This window comes from Lampetra fluviatilis, chromosome 2 (genome assembly GCF_964198595.1).
Source record: "Lampetra fluviatilis chromosome 2, kcLamFluv1.1, whole genome shotgun sequence".
Classification (NCBI taxonomy): Eukaryota; Metazoa; Chordata; class Hyperoartia; order Petromyzontiformes; family Petromyzontidae; genus Lampetra; species Lampetra fluviatilis.
The window spans coordinates 28,630,130-28,655,005 of NC_136276.1; the positions used below are offsets into that span (position 1 = coordinate 28,630,130).

A 24,876-nucleotide genomic window follows, 5' to 3' on the forward strand; every position below is an offset into this window, starting at 1 on the left:
ACAATCAATGTGATGTCACTGATTTGTGCTTGTTCTCTGATCTATGTGCTACTTAGTGGAATTCCAGCAGGGACGCTATCATAAATATATAGACAATTAACTAGGTGGCCGAGGCTGTTTGGAGGCTAATTCTATATATGCCTAACATGCCAGAGCAATGAGCCAGCACCACTTATATCCAGTATCCTCGGCTTTCATCCAGGACTAGTTTACGTATATTGCGATTTGATGGTGTCAGCGCAATTGTCAGAAGGAAAAAACATCTGGTAGATTGAGTTTATGAGCGAATATTACTCAATTCATCTCTGAAGGATATTCATGAGTGGATACATTTTCAGGACATACAATGGGGTTTTAAAGTAATGCAATTGAATTAAACAAAATATATATACACGTAACTTATACAAATATGTAAATATTTTCAAGAGGACATTCATGCATGCAATTACGGTACAAAGGGGATTAGATCAAGCATTGCACTTAAAAATACGTTGTGAGATTTTCTAAAAGGCAAAGATTTTAGGGTGTTTAAAATATCTCTGAAACGCATTTTGTATATGTTGGATACATGAGCTCGACGCACATTCAAGATGGCACGAAACGCATCAAGGATCCATGATCAAGTAATTTTGACTGAACAGCAGTTTGACTGGCGTGGCTGAAATGTTGATAACTTTTTCCTGTTATGATTACGTATTTTTTTAAGCCAGAAATCTTGATGATCTCCAACAGCCGGAGGTGTTGAAACATTCCCAGCTGAGATGCTGGGGAACACCTGGGACTCAATCCTACACACGATGAGCGTCGTCCGTGCCAAGGTGGCCATCTGGAAGTTTAGAAAGAGAAGGCCCATACGATAAAACCTTCACACTACCAAGCGTGTATGTTGAGATTTCTCAGCCCAGTTCAAAATGTTGTCCAAAAAAGAGTGTTTTTTGTGTGAATGGGGTTTCATGGTGCATGCAACGTGTGCTGGTCGATGTTGTGTTCAAGCGGAGTGCACCATGAATGCCATCTGTTAAAGACGGTGTGTGGTTTTTAAAATCGGACTAAAGATATATTATATAATCTGTTTCACATGTAGGCTTTCGCGACCAATATTATTAAAAGTAAAGTTTTTCTACATAGTGTTTTATTCTTTAATGTAACTTAATAGTTATTCATATAATGGCATGTCTACTTGTGAAGTGATCTTTTTGGTAACGCCTGCTATGTATGGTAACGTGAGTGTTTTGATCAGCATCTCAGGGGGTTGTTTCTCTATGGTTGAAGAAACAGCTTTGCGAATAATGCGGTCCAAATATCCATTCATCTTAAGGGCCTGGTGTACGTGTTACAGTTCACTGGCTAGGTGGTGTTGGTCAGAAATGCAGTGGGCCCCATGGTGTAGTGTTTTGATGAGGGAATTCTTCTGTCGGATGGTGGTGGGAATCAGGTTTCAGACATCTGTGTGGGTGGCTTTCCTGTAGACAGAGTGTCCCAAAGAGCCATCAGGTTTCTTCTCAAACAAAACATCCAGATTGAGGGATGACTGGCTCCGTCGGCCACCAAACAGGATTTTAACAGTATTCGAGTTTTTTTTTATTGGAGTGAGTAAATATGTATGTGTCGTTAAACCCGCCACCATCCGACACAGCCAATTAGTAACGGTTGTCACGTCAACAAAACGTGACAATTCGTTACTAGTTCAGCACACCGGAGTGTCGGAGAGTAAACCCACAACATGTACAATTCCAGTGAGTTTACTCTCCAACACGCCGATGTGCTGAACTAGTAACGAATTGGCATGTTCTGTTTACGTGACAACCCTTACTAGTTAGCTGTGTCGGGTGGTGGCGGGTTTTAACGACACATTTATATATTTACGCGATATAACCCAAAAACCTCTATTATGGAATATAGTTTATATTTCCGTAGCTTCTAAATGAAACCACACCTAAAGACGCCGTACCAAAGAGTGGAACAAGAGCATTCTGTGGAAAGGAGGGTTACCTTTTTAATAAATATAAAGCAATAGTCGGTCACTTGGTGGACGAAAAGAGGAAGGCCTTACATCTTGGATGTGACTTGGAGCAGGGAGTCGACGATACAGATGGCTGGGGGGAGGGCAGTTCAAGACTATAGGGGCAGTAGAAGAGAAGGAGCGACCTTCCACTGAGCGAAGGCTGACTTGGGGCTTTGACAGGAGGCATTGGTTGCTAGATAGGAGAGTGTTATTGGGAGGAGAGTGAGATGAAAGAGGAGAGGTAGGCAGGAGTGAGTCCACGGTTGATCTTCATCTTGATGTTGATATGGGATTAGATTGGGAGCCGGTGAAGGGATCAGAATATTGGGGTGACGCGATCTTATTAACGAGTGTGGATGAGACGTCTGGCAGCAGTATTTTTGGATCATTCGTCAGTTGGAGGATCAAACAATGGGTAGCATCTACTCAAGCCACAGCAAACTGTGGGAAACAGAGCCACGGATATCATTGCTCCATCTCACAGGAAGCCCAAGTAGCCAATAACTCGCATGTGCAGACCTATAGGTTTGTTGCAGGACATCTCAGCCCAATTGAATGAAAATTCGCAGTTAGGAAGGGTCGACACAAACATAAATCAGTGACAGTGATGCACAACACACTAACCACAATGCCACCTTGGATTCTTATAAACTGGTTAAAGGCAGTGATTAGGTTAAGAATCTGTGCTAGCACAGTTCGTGTCTCGTTTAAAGCTCTGTGTTATGCATTGCAATGCTATAATCACTTACCACATTGACTCTGATCCTTCCAGATAAATTTGTCTTGAACCAGATTGTGCGTACACAGTGGCCCAGTTTATTTTGAGCAAATTCGCACTCTGTGTAGTGGTAGGTGTGCTTTGAATTCCAATGATATTTGATAATAGTGACTACTATTATCAAATATCATTGTTGATGGAAATATTTTGGCATGTAACGCTACGTGAATTACGATTACAATAACATATTATGCTCACATGCATATTTTGTGCGAGAATTGATCGTTTATGATTTCTGCAAATTATGAGCACAAAATTACATGCTAATGTTACATGTAGGCTGTGTAATCAAACGGTATAACATATGTAAACATGTAAAAATATCAAAAATATATCATTGAGGCGTTAAAGACGAGACAAAAAGCGATTGATTATCAAATCGAATTACGAGCCTGAATTATGACAACTCATCGAAGACACAACTAGACTGGTGTCCATTTAATGTATGTCTAATCCTCCCATTAAAGGTTATCCCTGTGTGAGTGGACAATTGTTAAACTACTTACCGCTGTCATTTTACGAATCATTATTGTATGTATGCAGAGAGCTGGGCTTTCCTAAATCATCTGCGTGTGCGTAAATGTACGATGAGGTGTGATTTACCAATCATTAATGGTTTCACCACAACCTTTAAACTACAACAAATTGTAGCAATCTTAATTTAGGAGCTTTCGTGACTGCAGGAATTATTCTTTGGTTCTTTTCGGTTAAGTCACGTCTAAAAATAAAATAATAAATTAAAATAACATATTACGACGTTTCGATTGCAACACAAGCAATCATCATCAGGTATAAAAGAAATAGCAACAATGTCTGTCTATAGTTTTCTAGTTAGATTTTTGTTGCTATTTCTTTTATACCTGATGATGATTGCTTGTGTTGCAATCGAAACGTCGTAATATGTTATTTTAATTTATTATTTTATTTTTAGACGTGACTTAACCGAAAAGAACCAAAGAATAAATTGTAGCAACCCAAAAAGCTGGTAGAAAAAATAACTCAACTCACATATTAGAGGCTTGGGCAGGAGCGGTTTCTTCATTAGGGCGATTGGGCGACGCACCACCAATGTCATTCAACCACAGAGTCACGCTAGCCGTCACTGTGCCTCTGGATATAGTCCAATCAGCGTCATGTCACGTTCTGTGGAGTACCGCCTCTTTTTGGGCGATTTCACTCCGGCTGAGAATCGCCCCGAGTGGCCCCATAGACTTACATTCAAATATGTTTTTTTTCGAACGGGGGGCGCTGCAATGCATTCTCTATGGCTTCCGGGAGGGCTCGCACTAACGTGCTTACGTCATCATACGTAAGCACGTTTCATCCAACAATATTATTTATCGCCACCTAGTGGAATCTTTAATAAAATAAACTTGAGTGGATTGTATTAATAGTGAGTATAGAAACAAAAAAGATGCATTGTAAGATTCACTTTATTTTTCATTAATATTAAAGAAGTGAAGTTGCCTTTACATGCTTAAGCTGTTAATTTATCCTTTGCATGGGTGGACCTTATCCTTATAAATCATCCAGACATTTGCCCCCCCTGAGAGATTTTGCAGGAGCCGCCACTGGGCTTGGGTGTTGAAATTTTAATCTAATATCACCCATCTTCCTTCCAAGGCCAATACAATGAGTACAGTATTGCTGTTTGGGAAGACAGAAATAGTTGTCCTAGAGGGATGGTCCCTGGCATACGAATTTGAAATGTACACCACTGTTAGAAACTCGGCAATGAAGATATCACTAAATGATTGCTTGAATACATTGACACTCTCAAAAACCCAGGATTCACCAGGTTAAGAACTCTGAAGTTCTGATCTAATTCCATTATCTGACATGAATAATGGCCTTCAAGAGACACTCAACTAATTTGTGAGTTTTCCTTGGAGGAAAGAGTCATGGTGGATTAAACACTGGCATAAACTCTTGCGATGGAATATTTATTGTCTGCATAAAGTTAAAATAACTGATACAATGCCCACAACACAAGTCTGAGGGCTTAGAGGTGGGATTATAATATAATAAATGACATTTGCGGTGAAAATGCATTACCTGCTAGCTCATAATCGAGACACTAACAGCACTTTCATTAAATATCAAGGCCTGAATATGTAACCAGCGCCGGAGTAAGTGAACAGCGAAACGAGCGGATGAAAGAATCCATGGACAAATACATGATTTAAATATGAACGCTGATTCCCTCCTCATTGCGAAGGGCTTCCTAAGATGCCACAGGGTTAGATATTGCATCTCAAAGGGGCTGCCAGCGCATTTTATAAGAATTGCTGCAATGCGTACATGCACCTGCAGACGGACACGACAGCAAACCTGTCAGTAGATCAGTGGCAACGATGTGGGGATCTATCCACCAACGTGCATACACATGGCATAAATGGTGTAACTAGTGTGTAGCGACAGTACCGAGTGAAGAGTGGTACTGTATGCGTGGTGCCGCACTATGGCACCGGTGTGAGCATGGCACGGAATGGCTCACTGGAGGACAGAGTCCGGGTATCACTAAGGTCGGGTCAGGACATGATCGTCTGTGTGAACCCGTGAGAGCACGTGACCGGACGAGGGGGCATGGGGACCCCCAGAAGGGGGCGAGAGGACCACGTGGTATGGGCCCAGAGCCTCCGCGACCCGGGAATGAAGCTTCAGTCTCCGCACACGACGACCCGAAGGTGTGTCGGCTGTTCTGGTTCAACCATATAGTGATTCCGTTCAAGTGGTTAGGGGCCGTCCATAAATGACGTCACGCGATTCTGGACGATTTTTGACCCCCCCCTCCCTTCGTCACACGGCGTCACAAAAAGTCAGACCACCCCTCAAATATGACGTCACAAAGCTCTGCCCCCCCCTCCCCCAAAAAAAATATAAAACATGCTTCAAATCGCTTTATATTATTGTCATTGTGGTACGTATTTAATGTGGCGCTGCACTTTTGATTTCTAAACCCCCCCCTCCCTTGTCACACATCGTCACAAATGTCTGACCCCCTCCAGGTGCGTGCCCACTACACATACAACATTTTACAACATAAACTGTATATACTTCATATCGGATTCATTTTAGCAATTTAATTAATGAACTTCTTTTTTTTATTGTTTTCTGGAATAGACTTTGAATATTAACGCTTTTCTCAATACGACTCCCATTGTTTAAAATTTAACGTGAAATATTTTTAACGGTGCATATTTTGTGGATGGATATTTTTTTTTAAAGGACTGGCATTCTGCATCTATCATGATCCCGAGAGCTTTAAAATAAATCGTGCTACTGTTTAACTAGAACAGGTGCACCGTTCTTATTTTATTTTAAAGTAGTATTTTTTTGTTTCCACGGCAGCATTTGACATGCGAAAAATACCAATGATTGCAATTCATTGTAGATGCCGCTTTGATAACAGTGCCTTCCCTTCAATTTACATATCATTACAGTGAACATTTTTGCGTTTTTTTCATGAAATGCACATATATATAATATAGATCAACAAAAAACTATTTAATCAAAGTGGGAAAATTGAATATCTGGGTGCATGTAAAACCATGTCCAATTTAATTAAATGCATGCTCTGTTAGCCCCATTGTAAGCATTGTATAACATAAAAAATAAGATTTCTTTTTATAACATCAAATGTTTTTTTCTATAATTAAGATTAATATAATTGTTTCTCGATGGGTCCAGAAATACATTGGTGGAGGCGATGGGGAGCGTGTGAATATATGCATTAATGTCATTGCAATGCGCTTTCCCTCAATCCAATCATTTCGTTATTTGTTAAGCATTAAAATGACAATTTTACAATTCTGTGTGGGGGTTATCCGGGTTCATTTGTTTTGGACAGATATGACAATGTCATCATGTATAATCAAAAAGTGTCTCATAGAATGGCTTTTGTTTAAGCCTTATCACAGAAGACAGGCAAAGGTCATGTTTATAATGTTATATTAAAGACATGCTATATTAACATCTGGATCATCCTATACGGCCGCATAAGTGTTTTGCATCAAAGCCCTGTCAAGCAAGATTTAATGTTCCTGAAATATAGAATTTGAATAACATTATCTGTTAATCCTTAATTCGGTGTAATATTTTTTCTCATTAATTATTTTTGTTCTGATGTTGCGTGCAGAGCTTTTCTCTGATCCGTAGATTGATATAAATGAAAGTAACTGAAATTAATAGAACAGCATCATTGTTTTACATTTTCCAGGTTACATTACTCAAACAATATAGACTGATGAAAAGTCATGAAGCAATTTCCTTTTGCTTTTCATACATTATTTTACGTTAAATCATTACAGCTGCAATTCTCCTCCTATGAATTTGTGCCACTTTGTACAATAATTCCACACTATTCAGGAATGTGGACACAGCTGGTCAACTAACCCCCTTTTTGAGTACAGGTCCTCGCTGATATTTGCGACATTTTCCCCCTTCCTATGTTTAGTTTCAGCTTACGTGGTTAGCAGTGTCGTATAACACTATGGGAACCTCATTTGCCAGTAAAAATATGATAATTGTTGTTTTACCCTTCTATCTGGCAACAAAACTGACACCTTTTTACAAGGAGTCATGTTTGCATAGACCGCAATACCTGCAGTCATAATACAAACAAACAAAAGAACATTACTCTGATAATGTGCACATTATCAGAGTTATGTTCTTTTGTTTGTATTATGACTGCAGGTATTGCGGTCTATGCAAACATGACTCCTTGTAAAAAGGTGTCAGTTTTGTTGCCAGATAGAAGGGTAAAAAACCAATTATCAGTGTCGTATAAGTTTAGGCAGTGAGGATAGAGTACTTATGTCAATGTAGACATGTAATAACGCTTTAATTCATCAATTAAAAAAAGTTAATTAAGCTCACAATACATGCATCAATAAATTATTTACTAAAATTACGTGAAAATTATGTGAAGAGATCAAATTTAGGCGACGTGATCTCAGAGATAGTTTTTGATATCTGCTCGCACGTGCCATGCTCTAACATGAAGGGTTGGACTGCCCTGAGCGAGATCTGAAGATTAATACAATTATTTTATTTAAAAAAAAATACAATTATTTAATTTTTAATGACACAATGCCGATAGCACATTCGGGACATAATTGGGGGGGGGCGGGAAGGTAACAAAAACATGAAAAACATAAAACTTGTATTTGAATTTAATCATAACCCATTTGATTACATTTCATGAATTCACTGTGGGTTCAGTGTGTTTTTTAAATTAACTACTTCTGTAATGTGACAGGACATCTCTAACCCAAACAACCACTGCATATTCTTGGTTATTTCGGTAAAGTCGTGACTTTACCGAAATAACCAAGAATATGAATCCCTGCAGTCACGAAAGCTTTAAATCGAAATTTAACCACTGTGTACATTATTTCAAATACTTGAAACAAATGATGCCGTAGCTAATCGTTTGTTAGAAACATGCATTTAGAGTATTTGGCTGCTATACATTTCCACATGATAAGCCACTTTGTTGAGCTATATAGCTCAGCGTACCTGGTACAATAAAAAGAAACTTGGTCTTTTTCTGATTATTTTCCAGGTGGGAGCACACTGAGATTCATCCTCTGTTATAGGTGCCTGCAGTTACACAGAGAATCATTATGTACTGAAGTTTCCATTCCTGGGATCTAGATGCAAAGCCATAACTAATTCAGAGACAGAAGAGTAAAACTATTTAGGTTAAAGAACAAACATTAGCATGATATGGCACAGCCGCCAATAGTCATATCAATTGGACTTTTGTGTTTGTGTGTGTTGATGTGTTGCTCAAATGAGTACCTGGTGCGGTGTGTAAACATCGCCACTAGGGAGACAAAGGCGGTCGGGCGTCGTGCTGGCCACCCACCCTCTCGTGTGCCGTACCGGCGTTGATAGCTGCTCGCAAACGGCATTGCCCCAAAAGTCTGTTCAGGCTATATATTGTTCAAAATCCAAATCCCGGTTGAGGGTTGACTTAGCCCATCATCCTTACAGGGTGAATAAAATCGCTACTTACCTTGTCTGCAAGTCAGCAATGGTTGTCCTGTAGATAGACTCACCCCCACCATAGGAATGTGGAATGTGTCCCACTAGCTCGGGGTAGTAACCAGGAGATGAGCATTGCCTCACCGAGCGAGAAATCATTTTGACTTCATAGCAGTGGATCAAGTGTCCCAGGTATTGTTCCCAGCTGAATGGGGGACAATGCCCCATCTGCTAAAGTGCTTAATGAGTCCCACGTCTCTCTCTCTCTCTTTCAGCAGCGGTTCACTAATGTCATTACTGAACGTGGCCACACAATTCGATGTGATTATCCAAATCCCATATTTAAATCCGATAGCAGAGGTGCTCTCCACCGATCATCAAAAAACCTCTAAAAACATCTATTAATAAGGATAATGAGAAAGTATTAATTATAAATGTAATTTATCAAACCAATTAACTATTGGCCGTCTCTATAGGCTGCATATTAACAGGACAACACATTGCACCATATGTGTGGCTCAAATATCAGTTTTCTGCTGTTATATATCCACTGCTGGATCAAGGAAGGAATCGATGGACTTATGCAATTTGTATTTATATATTAAATGTATTTGTATTGAGCGATTTGCTTAGCTTTCTTATACTCTGCACTCGTGTATATTATTGAATTGTTTGTTGTTGTAACTTTCCAACCTGCCCCCCTACCGAAACATCTGTGAACAAGAGCTTCACAGCTCATCGGATTCTTCCAGTCAAAATAAAGACTTTGATAAAGTCGCCGCCAGCCTTCACAGCGTCACAACGTAACGGGTCCACCCGGCACCTACAAACAAGTCGATCTGAATGCTCCATCTCAAAGGTGGAGGTCCTCTTGGATGAATGCCCTTCTTTGGTCGAGCTCTCAATAGTGAGTCTCACTCACCCAGCGTCGTCCCCTTGTACCGAACGTGTCCTCACCTGGCCCCCTTTTGTTTCACCTGCTCAGGTCCTCTACTCCGCGTGTCCCCCCTTCCGTCTCAGCGTAATCCTAATGCACGCGTCTCCCTCCACACTTCTCTGTGCACTTTGGATCCTTTGTTCCATCCTCTTAATCGGTGTCCATCTTTCTGATCCACGTGTCGCAGCAAATAATATGCACCGATTTAAAACTTTCCTCTTGGGAAAAACTGCCATGTTGCTTTTCATGATTAACTTCAGCTTTTCAAAAGCATCGTGATTTTAATCTAGGTCCACTTTCGACAGCGGTCGTCTGGAACCCTCACCTCTTTTCATGGGAGAACGGTCTGATACCTTGGATATATGATATTTCAATAATAGAGGATCTGCATAAGATCCTTCAACTAATTTTACGATTGTATCTTTACCACGAGGTATGGTTCCATCTTTCTCCCAATTTATGAGTCACCAGTCATCAGCCTCTTTTTTGCTTCTTCCATGCCCCCGTCGCTCGCTACGACACCTTTTAATCATTTTCTGTGTTATGTTCTCTCAATTTCTTTTCTCGTCGATTTTTTTGGGGAAACTACAAAAGACACGTTGAGGAAGTGGGGAGATACAAACGAGATGCAGGTGCTAAAAACTATCATCGGTCAGACAACCACAAAAGCACCGCACGAATGGAAAGAAGCGCGACTTTAGTTCTGCGTTCGTGCTTATATAAGCATCCTGGGGGTAAGAGCCTTGCAGCTACCATAATAACCACGTCCAGTTGAGTGCCAACCTTTAGTTGGTCAACCCAGTGATCACATGCGATGAGAAACACTTCACTTCACACTCGACTGTTACTAAGCGACGCACGACGGTGATAACTGGCCGTCGGAGCAAGGAAGCTGCTACTAAATTCAGAATTGTGCAAAGGCCCGACGCAAATACTCGTTGGAAAGCTTTCCTGTACGCGTCGGCGAATGGTTACGCAACAGCCACCAGCGAACGATGCCAATCGGGAAACAAACGAGAAACTTTGCGGAAAAACTCTGCTTGCAGCGGGCAATTTGAGACCAATTATAAAAGTTAACTTTAGTTGTTCACGTACGTGCTTATGGAATATATTTTAGTGCAATTTGAGAATGCTCCATATAACAGGCCGTAAGTGATAATTACAAAACAGCAGCTCGTCACGAAGATGTGACTAACGAGCGCACGCAATTTTTCAGACAGGGCTTCTGCATTACAACAAGTGTGAATACATCATCAAGTAGTACTGGTAGGAACCTCCTGGTTACACCAGCCCACAGGGGATGATTGTGTCCGTCCATCCGTCGTGCAGGGAGGGGCTGGGTGGGGAGGGATTGGGTGGGGAGGGTGGGTAGGATGGGGCTGGGTGGGGATGGGAGGGTGGGGAGGGGCTGGGTGGAGAGGGTGGGGAGGGGCTGGGTCGGGAGGGTGGGGCTGGGTGGGGAGGGGTGGGTGGGGAGGGGCTGGGTGGGGAGGTTGGGGAGGGGCTGTGTCGGGAGGGTGGGGCTGGGTGGGGAGGGTGGGGAGGGGTGGGGCTGGGTGGGGAGGGGCTGGTCACCTCGTGGTGCCCTTATAAAACTCAACGTGTAACCTACTCACGCCGGCTTGTGCCCGCCCTCACAGTCGGGCATATTTGCAGAATACACCACGCCGCCGTTGACCCTGGCCATTGACCGAGCAACCCAACGTTCCTACCAGCTCCCTCCGCAGGAATGTGTTGTTTCTGTTCAGGGGTGGCTGGGAGATTGAGGGGATCAGAGTACTCAGCCCGCATCCACTGAGATCTCGGTTAAATTGGGTTCTCAAGTGTGGTCAGATGTTGGCCTCAGCCAAGTCACCAATGACGGCTTAAAAAACCCTTCATATCAAATGTGATAGTTCACCCGAATTAACATTTTGATTTGACTGCCATGGGGCAAACATCTCTATAGTGGGGTGCACGGGAAATGGCAGTGCCCCTATGCATCAATAAGAGTTCACTCACATGTATTTCAGAAGTAGTTCTGTGATATCACCTTCCGTGAGCTTTTTTTCGAATTTTCTCCGATATGCATTGCTCTGCAGGAGTTCTGAATAGGCATTTTATTTGCTTCATATCATGGTTGGCGACGTACGGTGCGAAATAAGTTCTACATACAGTGATGGAAAACATATTATATCCCCTGCTGATTTTGTACGTTTGCCCACTGACAAAGAAATAATCAGTCTATAATGTTAATGGTAGGTTTATTTGAACAGTGAGAGACAGAATAACAACAACAAAATCCAGAAAAACGCATGTCAAAAATGTTATAAATTGATTTGCATTTTAATGAGGGAAATAAGTATTTGACCCCTCGGCAAAACATGACTTAGTACTTGGTGGCAACACCCTTGTTGGCAATCACAGAGGTCAGACGTTTCTTGTAGTTGGCCACCAGGTTTGCACACATCTCAGGAGGGATTTTGTCCCACTCCTCTTTGCAGATCTTCTCCAAGTCATTAAGGTTTCGAGGCTGACGTTTGGCAACTCGAACCTTCAGCTCCCTCCACAGATTTTCTATGGGATTAAGGTCTGGAGACTGGCTAGGCCACTCCAGGACCTTAATGTGCTTCTTCTTGAGCCACTCCTTTGTTGCCTTGGCCGTGTGTTTTGGGTCATTGTCATGCTGGAATACCCATCCACGACCCATTTTCAATGCCCTGGCTGAGGGAAGGAGGTTCTCACCCAAGATTTGACGGTACATGGCCCCGTCCATCGTCTCTTAGATGTGGTGAAGTTGTCCTGTCCCCTTAGCAGAAAAACAACCCCAAAGCATAATGTTTCCACCTCCATGTTTGACGGTGGGGATGGTGTTCTTGGGGTCATAGGCAGCATTCCTCCTCCTCCAAACACGGCGAGTTGAGTTGATGCCAAAGAGCTCCATTTTGGTCTCATCTGATCACAACACTTTCACCCAGTTGTCCTCTGAATCATTCAGATGTTCATTGGCAAACTTGAGACGGGCATGTATATGTGCTTTATTGAGCAGGGGGACCTTGCGGGTGCTGCAGGATTTCAGTCCTTCACGGCGTAGTGTGTTACCAACTGTTTTCTTGGTGACTATGGTCCCAGTTGCCTTGAGATCATTGACAAGATCCTCCCGTGTAGTTCTGGACTGATTCCTCACCGTTCTCATGATCATTGCAACTCCACGAGGTGAGTTCTTGCATGGAGCCCCAGGCCGAGGGAGATTGGCAGTTATTTTGTGTTTCTTCCATTTGCGAATAATCGCACCAACTGTTGTCACCTTCTCACCAAGCTGCTTGGCGATGGTCTTGTAGCCCATTCCAGCCTTGTGTAGATCTACAATCTTGTCCCTGACATCCTTGGAGAGCTCGTTGGTCTTGGCCATGGTGGAGAGTTTGGAATCTGATTGATTGATTGCTTGCTTCTGTGAACAGGTGTCTTTTATACAGGTAACAAGCTGAGATTAGGAGCTCCTAATCTCAGCTCGTTAGCTGTATAAAAGACACCTGGGAGCCAGACATCTTTCTGATTGAGAGGGGGTCAAATACTTATTTCCCTCATTAAAATGCAAATCAATTTATAACATTTTTGACATGCATTTTCTGGATTTTTTTTGTTGTTATTCTGTCTCTCACTGTTCAAATAAACCTACCATTAAAATTATAGACTGATAATTTCTTTGTCAGTGGGCAAACGTACAAAATCAGCAGGGGATCAAATACTTTTTTCCCTCACTGTACGTACATGCCGCAGAAATTTGTAATGCAACTTAAAAACAAATATTCAATGCAAGGTTTATTTAATACTACAGCATTAAAAAAAATAAGGAATGGAATATTCCATAGGAAACAATGTTTTTTTTATAATTACGTCTTTTTTTTATTTGATAAGAGCTCAATACAGAGCACAAAGCGTAACAAGGCAAGAGGGCACAGAAATTCTGCGGACAGAAGCTCATGAGTTGAGGGAAGCGGAGAAAACGAGGGCTCCCTGCCCTACTCGCGTAGGGACTGTGAGCGGGAAGGCAGAGATGTTTACATGCGACGCGATTTTAACATGCACTGACCTTAGGATGCACAAGTGACCTCACTTCTCTTGTCTGATACACCGTAATGCCATCGACGGACAGCTCCAATGCACAGGCACTGCTGCTCCCTGACAATGCTGAGGTGGACGCCCTGCAAAATGCATTCGTAATGCACGGCAAGCATGATTAATCACTCATGTTTTCACCTAAATTCGCAGAACTGCCAAAGCACAGGGATGCCATCCAATTACAAGAACGTTTTTAAGCGAGACTGTGCGAGAGGCTGATTGCCCGCTCTTGAGTGCGACCGTTCGTGTGTCTTTGTCTTGTGCAGATGGGGCGCGTTGGTGTTGTGGTTAATGCACCGTGCACTGAACACAGTCACCCAAGTTTGATACCCGCTCACGGCCAACACTAGTGTGTCAAACATCTGAACCAGTCCTGGGCCTCCCTTAGGTCGACTCAGGCAGTAGGGCATAGTGTTGTTCCTCCCACCCTCTCATGTGCTGTGCTGGCCTTCATCGATGCTTGCTAGCAGCACTTGTCCCAACAATCTGTTAATGTGGCGGGAGGGGGGGGGAGTGGTGGTGCAGTGGCTCACGTGTTACACAATCCAGTGAGCTGAGCCTGCACTTGGACTCCGTTGTGTTGCCTGAACGTCATGTGAGTGGAAACAAACGTGGCCAGGTGTGTTGGTTGCTAAATCAGCACTCAAGCCAAACTTCAGCATGAGCTTGCTAACAGTACTTCACCCTGTTATTATTATTATTATTATGTTTGTTTACCCAGGAGGTCTCACCAAGTCACAATTTTCGTTTTCAAGAGGGTCCTGTCAAATTTTCACGGTACGTTCTTTTTGGTTAATTGGCATTCATCGCCTTTACCTCATTTGTCTTTGTGCATGATTCCTGGCTGTGCACATCAGTGGCAGATGGTGACTCTATCTGGTCTGGCTCTTACCTAGGTCAGATCAGCATAGCTTTATTAACTGCTTAAATAACCCCTCCAAGCAGTTGAGACCGGAAGAGAGACATTCGGGTTTCCGGCCCTCACACATTCCTCCTTGCTTGTCGTGCTGGCATTAAAATGTGCCCGCTTCGAGCACTTGTGTCAAAACTTTCAAACAGGTTAAAACGAGGACACATTGTAAATCATTCTGCTTAAGGGTGCAAGTGGGCCATATGCTATTCTGTACCCCAAAAAACTCAAGTTTTGATCTCTTGTCAACCCCATACATGAAAAGGAGACCGCAACACTCAACCATGCACGGTTTAGCTGAACAAATTCGGAGATTACCTTTAGATGAGTGCATTTTTTTAAAAACAGGCCTAAAATCCCTGCACAATATTGCATTTTCATTTTCTCGTTTCCTGTAGTTACGAACACTCATGGAAATGCACTTTCGAAAACCCATCATAAGCCAAAGTTTATGCACTATCTACACAATGCAGATACTTTTTTGTTTAAAAAAGAAAGGGGAGGACAACTTTTAAAAAGTTCCTTCAAAAAGCAGGAGAAGGATTACCCATCAGGCCGATTCACCCCGAGCTTACTTTGGCTTAAAACAGTGAGCCAGCTATCTCGGAGGAGATTAAAAGGCTGGGTTCTTCAACAATAGCTCAAGCGCCATATATTTCTCAGAAACAAACTCGGTGTAGTATTTTTTTGATGGCCTGCCACAATAAATCAGGCAAGGCAGAGGCAGCCGTCACGGAGAGTTGTGGCAGGAACCCGGCGTGAAGCCAAGGATAAAGAGGTTCACCTTCACTAAACTCGCGCTGATTACGTTATTTGCTGAGGCTTGTGTGGTGCACCGGATTATATAATCAGTGGATCTGGGGGTGGAGGTGATAAGATAACTGCCCAATGAAACAAATTATTGCCACTTCTCACTTCAATTGCAAGACAGTAATATTCAATAAATCAATACATGCCATGTTATACACATACGCACGGTCCTTATGACTCTCAAAACAAAGATAATTGTATAAAATATCCATAATATCCAACTTAATCATACTGTTGATTGTTGGATTCACATCAGGCTGTAAGAAATTGAATGAATAGGTTGTAATTGTAAGAATAGGCTGCAATACCATCATTGAGCAGTTGATATGACAGCATTTCTCTCAATTAAGAGATCATGGGTTCAAATCGTCGTGTTTTGGGCCATTATTTCCCCTATTTTTGGCTGAACTGTGGCCGTGTTTGTGTAAATCTGGCCTGATTCCACAATCCACATTTCATGGTGGACCGCTAATTCTGACGTCCCTCAGTTCACGAGGTGAAACAAGTCAAAGCGAGGAGAGCTAAGAACGAGCTTGGAAGGCCACCGTGGGATTCCTGAACCTGTCCGCAAAATCCTGAGCTGGGTTTCCGCTGGCCGAATTAAGATACTCTGTACCTGAAGGCATGAGCACGTGAGGGAGTGCGAGGAGGACTTGGCAAACCATTCCCCTCGTACGCATGGCATTTTGGCACGTGCATTTCGCAAAAGACATGCCGGAACGTGCTCTGAAAGTACGTCTGCTCTGACCAGTGGTTTCCTGTGGCTCCGGGCCAGGCTAGCAGTAAGCTCACACACCCTAACACCGGCAAACATTTATTACACGACATTCAAAGCAATGACGTTTTTTTTGTTTGGCATAGTCATTGTTGGCCGGGCTGAGACCATCAAACTGATAATTGTGTTAATTGTGTGAACATCGCGCTATTCCTGATGCAAGTTGTCCCCGTGGTCTCGTGGATTTTCTCCGGGTCCTCCATTTTATCCCTCCACATTTAGAAACATGCGTTCAGAGTATTTGGTTGCTATACATTTCCACATGATAAGTTACTTCGTTGAGCTATCATTTATGGCCAGGTTGCTTCTAAAAAAGAGCTATATAGCTCAGTGGACCTTACCTGATAAAATACCAAAAATTTTTTGTTTAGTTTCAATATAATTCTTTTTTCACCTGAGGACGATTGCTTGTGTTGCGATCGAAACGTCGTGATTTTTTTTATTATTATTTTTCTATCTACGTGACTTTACCAAAAGACCCAAAGAGGATGAATTTCTGCAGTCACAAAAGATTTAAATCAAGATATAAATTATACTTTTTGCTCTACAGCTACATCATCCATATGAAGAAGATCACCTCAGATTAGCACGGCTGACTACGTACGGTGCGAAAGAAGAACATATATACATAATAGACTTGAAAACCTGGTTTTCTTCAAATGTGGCTGAAACTCGGATTTAAACCCAGGATGTTAACAGTGCCAGCTCTGTGCTCTGACTCCCTCCTGTGTTGACTGGCCACCTCGACTAGAAACATAATAAAATGTAAAATTACGGTGGAGAAAGAAATACGTGGATAACTACATATCATATATGGAATTTAATGAAATGAGCATGTACAGTAAATGCATTTGTGATGTATGTATGACCTTTTCCTGATCCACTGTGATATCCTTCATTTAAAATGTTTACATTATCCCAGTAGCCAAACAATCGGTATTCATCAAGGGGATAATAACACTGAAAATTATTATTTAATAAATGTTCCGACCACTACATTCCAATATTACCATAATGTACACATAAGCTCAAACCGCAAAGTGTGAATAGGTAAACGTATTTCGCTTAGATGGCAAACTACTGAGCCTATTCATCTTCTTGGTTCTTTCGGTAAAGTCACGTAGAATGGAAATAATAAAATAATAAAATAAAACATAATGAAATAATATATTATATTAAATAATAAAATAAGCATAATAACATAATATATTATTTTATTATGTTTTATTTTATTTTTTTACTATTTCCATTCTACGTGACTTTACCGAAAGAACCAAGAAGATGAATCCCTGCAGTCACGAAAGCTTTAAATCGAAATTTACTGAGCCTATTTTCCAGAGCAACACACAGCACAGGTCCAATCACGCAGCATAAATTAAAACATTAATACAAAGCGCATTGGAGATAGGGGTCCGGAGAATTGAAATGACATTACACTGAAACCTCATTTCCGTGAAATGTCTCAAATCTGCACAGTGGGATACTCGACTCACTTCAAATATAACCTTGAATGTATTGCTGCTTTCTAGTTCTGCGCTGAAAGACGGCTCACACGGCTGGTGCCACTGCATTTACATTCATATCCACGCGAAGGCGGAGGTCTCGTCAACACGTGATGATTATGTATTCTTGGTTCTTTCGGTAAAGTCACGTAGAAGGCAAATAATAAAATAATAAACATAAACACAATAAATTAAATTCTCACGACGTTTTGGCCACAATACAAGCAGCCGTCCTCAAGTGAAGAAACAGAGTTGTCGGAAAGACAGCGCTGGGAGAAACAGAGCTGTCAGAAAGACAGCGCTGTTTCTTCACCTGAGGACGGCTGCTTGCGTTGTGGCAGAAACGTCGTGAGAATTTCATTTTATTATGTTTAATTTGTATTATTTTATTATTTCCCTTCTACATGACTTTACCGAAAGAACTAAGAATATGAATCCCTGCAGTCACGAACGCTTTAAATCGAAATGATGATGTTGGTTGTAATTTCCAGCAAAATGTCTACGAAATTGTAAAATATATCTTGCTTTCCAACAAAGTGAAACTAAATCAATTGGCATATTTTCCGACGTGACAACTTGATTTCATTGTCTCTGTTGGGTGGCGGAGCATTGTAGTTAAAACATGTACCTACTACGCAATCGAACCCACTATACGACTGTGCATACAAGGCATAACCATTCATCCCCCCAATCCCCCTCAATTCATCACATTTTTCTGATTCAGAAGTTGCAATTTAATTATGGCGAATGTAGCAGGGTCTTGCGGTTGGAGGTGTCACGTGATTCTCTCACATTCAACGCATACAAATCGAAGGACATCACTTCCCAGGCATGTGATGTGATCCATGCATTATGAGATTAACAATCGATATTTATAGATGGATCCATTAATCGTTGGTTCCCTACAGGCTACTATTTTAACAATAACACAGAGTAGCGACATACACCGACATTGTAAAGTGACATTTTATTGCCATTGTAGCAAAATGTACATGTTGTCAAAATGCTAAATTACCACCTAGCATTAATAATAATTTGCATCCCTTTGTAAATTCACTGCCGGATGAAAGGCTGGGATTTATTTAACCATACTTCACCACACTTCTCAGTGTGGGTTGCTGATGGGGGGGGGGGGGGTTCAAGCCTTAGTCAGATATCCATCGCCACTGTTGATAGCCGCGGATGGGAATCAAACTCACGGCGCCGGGTTCATATTAAAATTTTTGTTTTACTAGGTGGGACCCACTGAGCTACGTCGCTATATATTATTTTAGAAGCGACCTGGCCACAAATGATAGCTCAATGAAGTGGCTTATCACGTGGAAATGTTATAGTAGCCAAATACTCTAAACGTATGATTCTAAATGTAGGAGGAAAAAGTAACCCGTAAAAACAAAGTTTTTCACTATAAATCCTTTATATGCGTGGCATCGGTTTTATTTTATTATTCATTTATGTTTTTCTTGAGTAAGAGTTTCATTTTTATCACATTGGTATTTTAAATTAAATATGGAAAAAAAATCCTAAAAAGTGGAACGTTTTTGAATTTTTTTTTCACGAAAATAAATTGTCACGCACAACGAGTCTGTGTGCAAAATGTCAGCTCGATTGGATCACGGGAAGTGGGTTAAAAAACGACCGAAAGATTTGCACGGTCGTAAGCGCGCAAGCAAGCAAGCGAACTTAATATAAAGGATTTAAAAATACCGGAGGACCCAGAGAAAAAGTCCGCACAACCACAGGGAGAACATGCAAACTCTAAATATACAGGCATCAAGGTGGGGATTGAACCCACCACCACCTGTATGCCAGGCGAGGTAGTTAACATCTCGCCACCGTGGCACCCTCTGTGTCAAATGTAACTAAAATCATAACGTGGGTGTGATGCTAAAATGCATCCGATGATGATGTCACCTCATATACACTTGTTGTGGAGGGTAAGGCAATGCCACCTGAAGCGTTCTCATTTACCTATAGCTCATTACCTCTGGTATAAAGAGTTGTCTTTTTAGGTGATGGATATAGGGAGGGGGGGCACCTTGAGCCATGGCCCTGCACTTGAGCAGGAAACTTGAAAGAAACTCGAATCCTAATGTATGTTGAACTTCTTTCACCCCGTACGTAGCCAACCGTGCTAATCCGAGGTGCGATTAGCACTGTTGGCTACGAAGGCTTATATGGCTGTGTTTTACCAATCATCCGGCTCATACTTGCCCAACAAACTCATGAGCGACTCCACCACCACCACCACCACCAACGCGGCTTCCATCACGAAAACAATGGCCGGCGCTTAAGCGGGTCTGGATAAACTACGGGAGATGCGGAGACGTGATAGATACCTGATGCACAAGTGTCAAGGAAAAGGTTCTCTCCTGTGTGCAATGGCAGCTATGGCTACGAATGCCAAACCACGGAGCGCATAACTTCACACTGCCGCAAATATATAAACGTGAAGGTGGTGTTTTCAAAAAATTAGCGAAATCTTGGAAAAAGCACTTGAATGGCTAAATAACTTAGAACTGAATCTCCAATAGTTGCCCTTCGTTGGCCACACAAGATAACCATCATTATATATCAATGGGCTCATCGTACAGTCTGCTCACTGCTGTTGCCACTCCATAAAGAACAAATTAGGTACAACAAGTGATTCTGAGTGCAATGCACCCACTCACACACGAATACTTATGACAGAGGTGGGACAAAGTCATTGTTATGCAAGTCCAAGTCGAGTCGCAAGTCATCAAATTCATGACTCGAGTCTGACTCGAGTCCAAGTCACATGACTCGAGTCCACATCTCATAGGTGGGACAAAGTCATTGTTATGCAAGTCCAAGTCGAGTCGCAAGTCATCAAATTGATGACTCGAGTCTGACTCGAGTCCAAGTCACATGACTCGAGTCCACACCTCTGACTTATGATCGCATGGATAATTATACACCATTTATAATGAATCTCCCAGAGATTGGGCATGCATTCTATAGATAGGGCATTCAAAATTGGCTGCATGCCAAATCTATGTATTGTGAGGTTCTAAATGAACAAATACTGCAGTACAAACAACATAAATTCTACACAGACAAATATAGACTTTACTGTCCACTCAGAGCATGTTAAGCGGTGATTTTTCGCGTGCCAAAAAACTGTTAAAAAACCCAAAGTCCTGTCATCACTTGACTATACCACTCACAACTGCAATTATCAACACGACTTCAATACGGCAAGGCAGACGGGCAAATGAGTCAGCGGAGTTATATATGCGCACATCACAGCAGGCGAACAAAAAAACACATTTCCAGTCGAGTACTTTTAGTTTGATAACGACCACACACCAAAGTTGTGTGTATACCCGAGTGCATGTGCATGGGAGTTGTTTTAGGATACCGTTCAACATAACTGTAGCAACTAAATTTGTTCTAGATTTGAAGCTTTCGTGACTGCAATGATTCATACTCTTTGTTTTTTTCGGTAAAGTCACGTAGGTAAAACAATAAATAAAATAAAATAAATGAAAACAACTAAATTAAATCACGACGTTTCGGAGGTAACACAAGCTTCCTTCATCAGGTGTAAAAAGGCACAGCAAAATAACTGTAACTGTAGCTACAGTTATTTTGCTGTGCCTCCGAAACATCGTGATTTAATTTAGTTGTTTTCATTTATTTTATTTTATTTATTGTTTTACCTACGTAACTAAATTTGTGTTATTCAATGAGTATCTGGCTGGTTTTTTATTTTGCTTTTTGTGCTTAGTTTGTTGTCCTTCCCCCGCACCTCCAGTTCACATTGTTGGATACATATGGCACGAAAGAAGTTCAATATACATTTCTAAAAATCTGCGTGCGTGTGTATGTACGCGAGTGCATTCTTACACAAGTCTAATATCTGTTTCGAATTTATTTGTGCAAGTTTTGTGATGTTTTTGTTTCATGCAGATGGGTTATTTCCGTCACACAAGAATGGTCTGTAAAATGATTTTTCGCCACCCGTAATTGCACCATAAATCATGCCTGGACAGTACAAGGACCTTAATTGCAATGCTTGCAATGGAATTCTGCATCGAACCAATTCAGAAAAATATCAGTGGCAGAGTACAGAGGCAAATTTATTTTAAATGCAATGTGTTTCACTCGAGTTTAAAAGGGCAGTTGCTTTGTTACAAAAGTACATTTGTCTAGCCTGTTAATATGGTGGTGGACTACATTGATTTAATATCTATGCAACATTCAAATAAAGTAAGTCACAGCCTGGAAAAGGTTTTATGTTTTTCAATATCCACTTGTCTATAACACTGATGGCACCAAACTCTCAATCACGGTATGCATTTATAAAAAGGTGAATTTTAACAAATTCTCCATTCACAGACGGTATTTAAAAACATGCATCACAGTGGCGTCATTGATATTTAATTCACCCTCTTACTTGCATAAACCTTGTGAACTTAACAATGCCCAACTTATTCATCTAAACTCCCCCCAAACGTTTATCAATAACCATGCCGTCAACATATAATAGGCTACGTTTCCGAAATGGCCCTTCTTCATAGCACGTACAATTAAGAAGGGTCTTAATTATTATGTAATGTTCTTTTTAAGGCAGTGTTATTGATGAATATGTTTGGTGTTTTTTGTTGTTGTAAATTGTGTTTATCTGCCACTGCCAACACGGCATCTCAAAATAGGTTGTTAATGTACTTTTGTTGTGCAATTTTAATCGTAGTGTTTAATAAATAGCAGTTCGAAGCCACTTGAAATGCAAATGCTAAATCTTTAAGTAGGCAAAGGAAAGGTAAACTTTTATACCCAAAACCCTTTAGAAAGTTGCTAAAATATAAAAGCCGATATGGACAAGGTTTCAAATTAATGCACTTTGCCATGTACATATTACTCGAGCATAACACAGGCATTGCTGACCCACCCATCCTTCAGTCTAAGTAAATATTCTGATGCCGTGAATTGTTACAGGAACGTGCAACATCCAAATAAATAAAAGGGGGGGGGATGGCGGGGGAACAAATAAGCCCTAAATAAAGTACCCACGTTGTCTTGAATTTTGCAAGCATGCGTGCCCTAACAAGATATTTTTAAGAGGCAGATGTCAAAATGGGACCTTTTTGACAGTATAAAAGTTTGACAATAAAAAAGGTGTTATTTAGATGTTCAAATACCAAACAGAAACCCATGCTCTGATGATGTTTGTTTGCGTGTTTTGCCACAAGTACGTGTGGTTAATGCAGACATGATTCCTTGCAAAAAGTTTCTATTTGGTGTTTGAACATCTAAATACCTATTCTTGGTTCTTTCGGTAAAGTCACGCAGAAGGGAAATAATAAAATAATACAAATATAAAACAATAAAAATTATCACGACGTTTCGACTGCAACACAAGCAATCATCGTCAGGTGTGAAAACTACAGCAAGAAAATTTGCCACTTCTTTTTAAATTTTCTTGCTGTGGTTTTCACACCTGATGATGATTGCTTGTGTTGCAGTCGAAACGTCGTGAGAATTTGTATTGTTTTATATTGGTATTATTTTATTATTTCCCTTCTATGTGACTTTACCGAAAGAACCAAGAATATGAATCCCTGCAGTCACGAAAGCTTTAAATCAAAATCTAAATACCTGTTTTATTGCCAGAAAGGGTAAAAAACAATTTTAATTTTTTCAGATTTTGATACTAGCAAATTGTAGCTGCTATTCTTTTTTCAGACAGATGTCAGCCATTATAATTCATCCATTCGTTTATTATCTATAAGCCGATTATTTCCTTTGTGGAAGAGTAGCCCTAGGGGATACCTCTTAACGCGGTGCAAGATCTCCTTAGCTTCGCGGACTTGAAGGAGAGATCATAACAGGAGTTTGCGTAAAATGCCCACGTGGTGTTGCCATACACTGAGGGTGTAAAGACTGAGGAAGGCAGATAAATACGCCGATGCAGAGCAGACAATGTGCTTGCCTGTTCACACGAGTAATGGGGCGATGCTTGATTCCATTGACAGCCACAAAGCTCCAGTGATAGTAATTAAACATTCCCATGACAGTGGCCCGGGGGGGGGGCAGAATGTCTCTTCACAGGATTACCACTTTTGACATTTAAGATGAGTTCACCCCATTTTCCGGGATTGCAACTCGGCAACCTTCCTATCGTGACCAAAGTGCTTTGACCACAGAGCCACCATGTCAGACTCTACACGGTCTACTCAAGAGTGCACTGACCTGTCGCTTGGTGAATATTGATACCTGTATTGAATCATCTGTATTAAGAGTGACATTATTTTTTTCTTCAAATCAGCATTTTTTCTGAACAGGGCCTCCAACCCATGCGAAAATGCAGCGGTTTAAATTCCCACCATCTAGCATGAGCATTGCCCACCATACCTGACTGTGATGGCAGACAGCTGGCCATGGTTTGCCCGCTGTGGCGAGGAGACCGTTACAATTGTGTCGAAGCGGCCACAGCCCAGCCGAGCAGTCGGCCTTCCATCAGTCAGGAAGAGGTGGATGAAGAACGCGTGTAGGCCTTCGCTGCCACCTGCACTCACGAGCGACACAATCACTCAATTCGGCCGGGCCCCTCCTCGGCCGATGGGTGCTCCCCCTTTCACTTCTTCACACGAGCATTGCCCGCGACGGCACACGATGGGCCCGATCGTGGCTGTTAACGCGTCGTCAAACATATCGGCCCACGATGGTGCGACTTCATTTTCTGAAGAAATATGCATTTTGTCATCACCCCTGGAGACTTTGTGTAGTTCACGAAGCTTGTAAAAAAAACACACGTGCCCCGAGACATGTCTATAATATTATGACACATCAATAGTTTTTGAGCCGATTGAACATGCTCGGCTCTGACAGATCGTGATGTGTTCCAGTCAAGGGGCTGGACGATAATGAGTGGCCCAAAGCAAGTTTCTCTCTTGAAGCTGAAATGAATAGGTCAACAGTCACAGACTTCCGAGCTGATCGGGTGGTAGTCTAAGACGAGTCGAGTATGCTTGCCTTAAAGTCTGAACTTTTAAGAAACCAAGGAAAAAGTTCGAATGCTCGTCTTTTCCACTACAAGTATG

General features: G+C 41.6%; 1 protein-coding gene across 1 annotated transcript in view; it reads right to left on the reverse strand.

Moving 5' to 3' along the window:
- LOC144937444 (protein eyes shut homolog) overlaps positions 1-24,876 on the reverse strand; it is a 99,797-nt gene that overhangs the window by 49,043 nt on the left and 25,878 nt on the right. Inside the window, 2 exon segments of the mRNA XM_078864706.1 lie at positions 13,784-13,895; positions 24,188-24,341. Of these exon segments, the coding sequence (XP_078720832.1) occupies positions 13,784-13,895; positions 24,188-24,341 (266 nt within the window).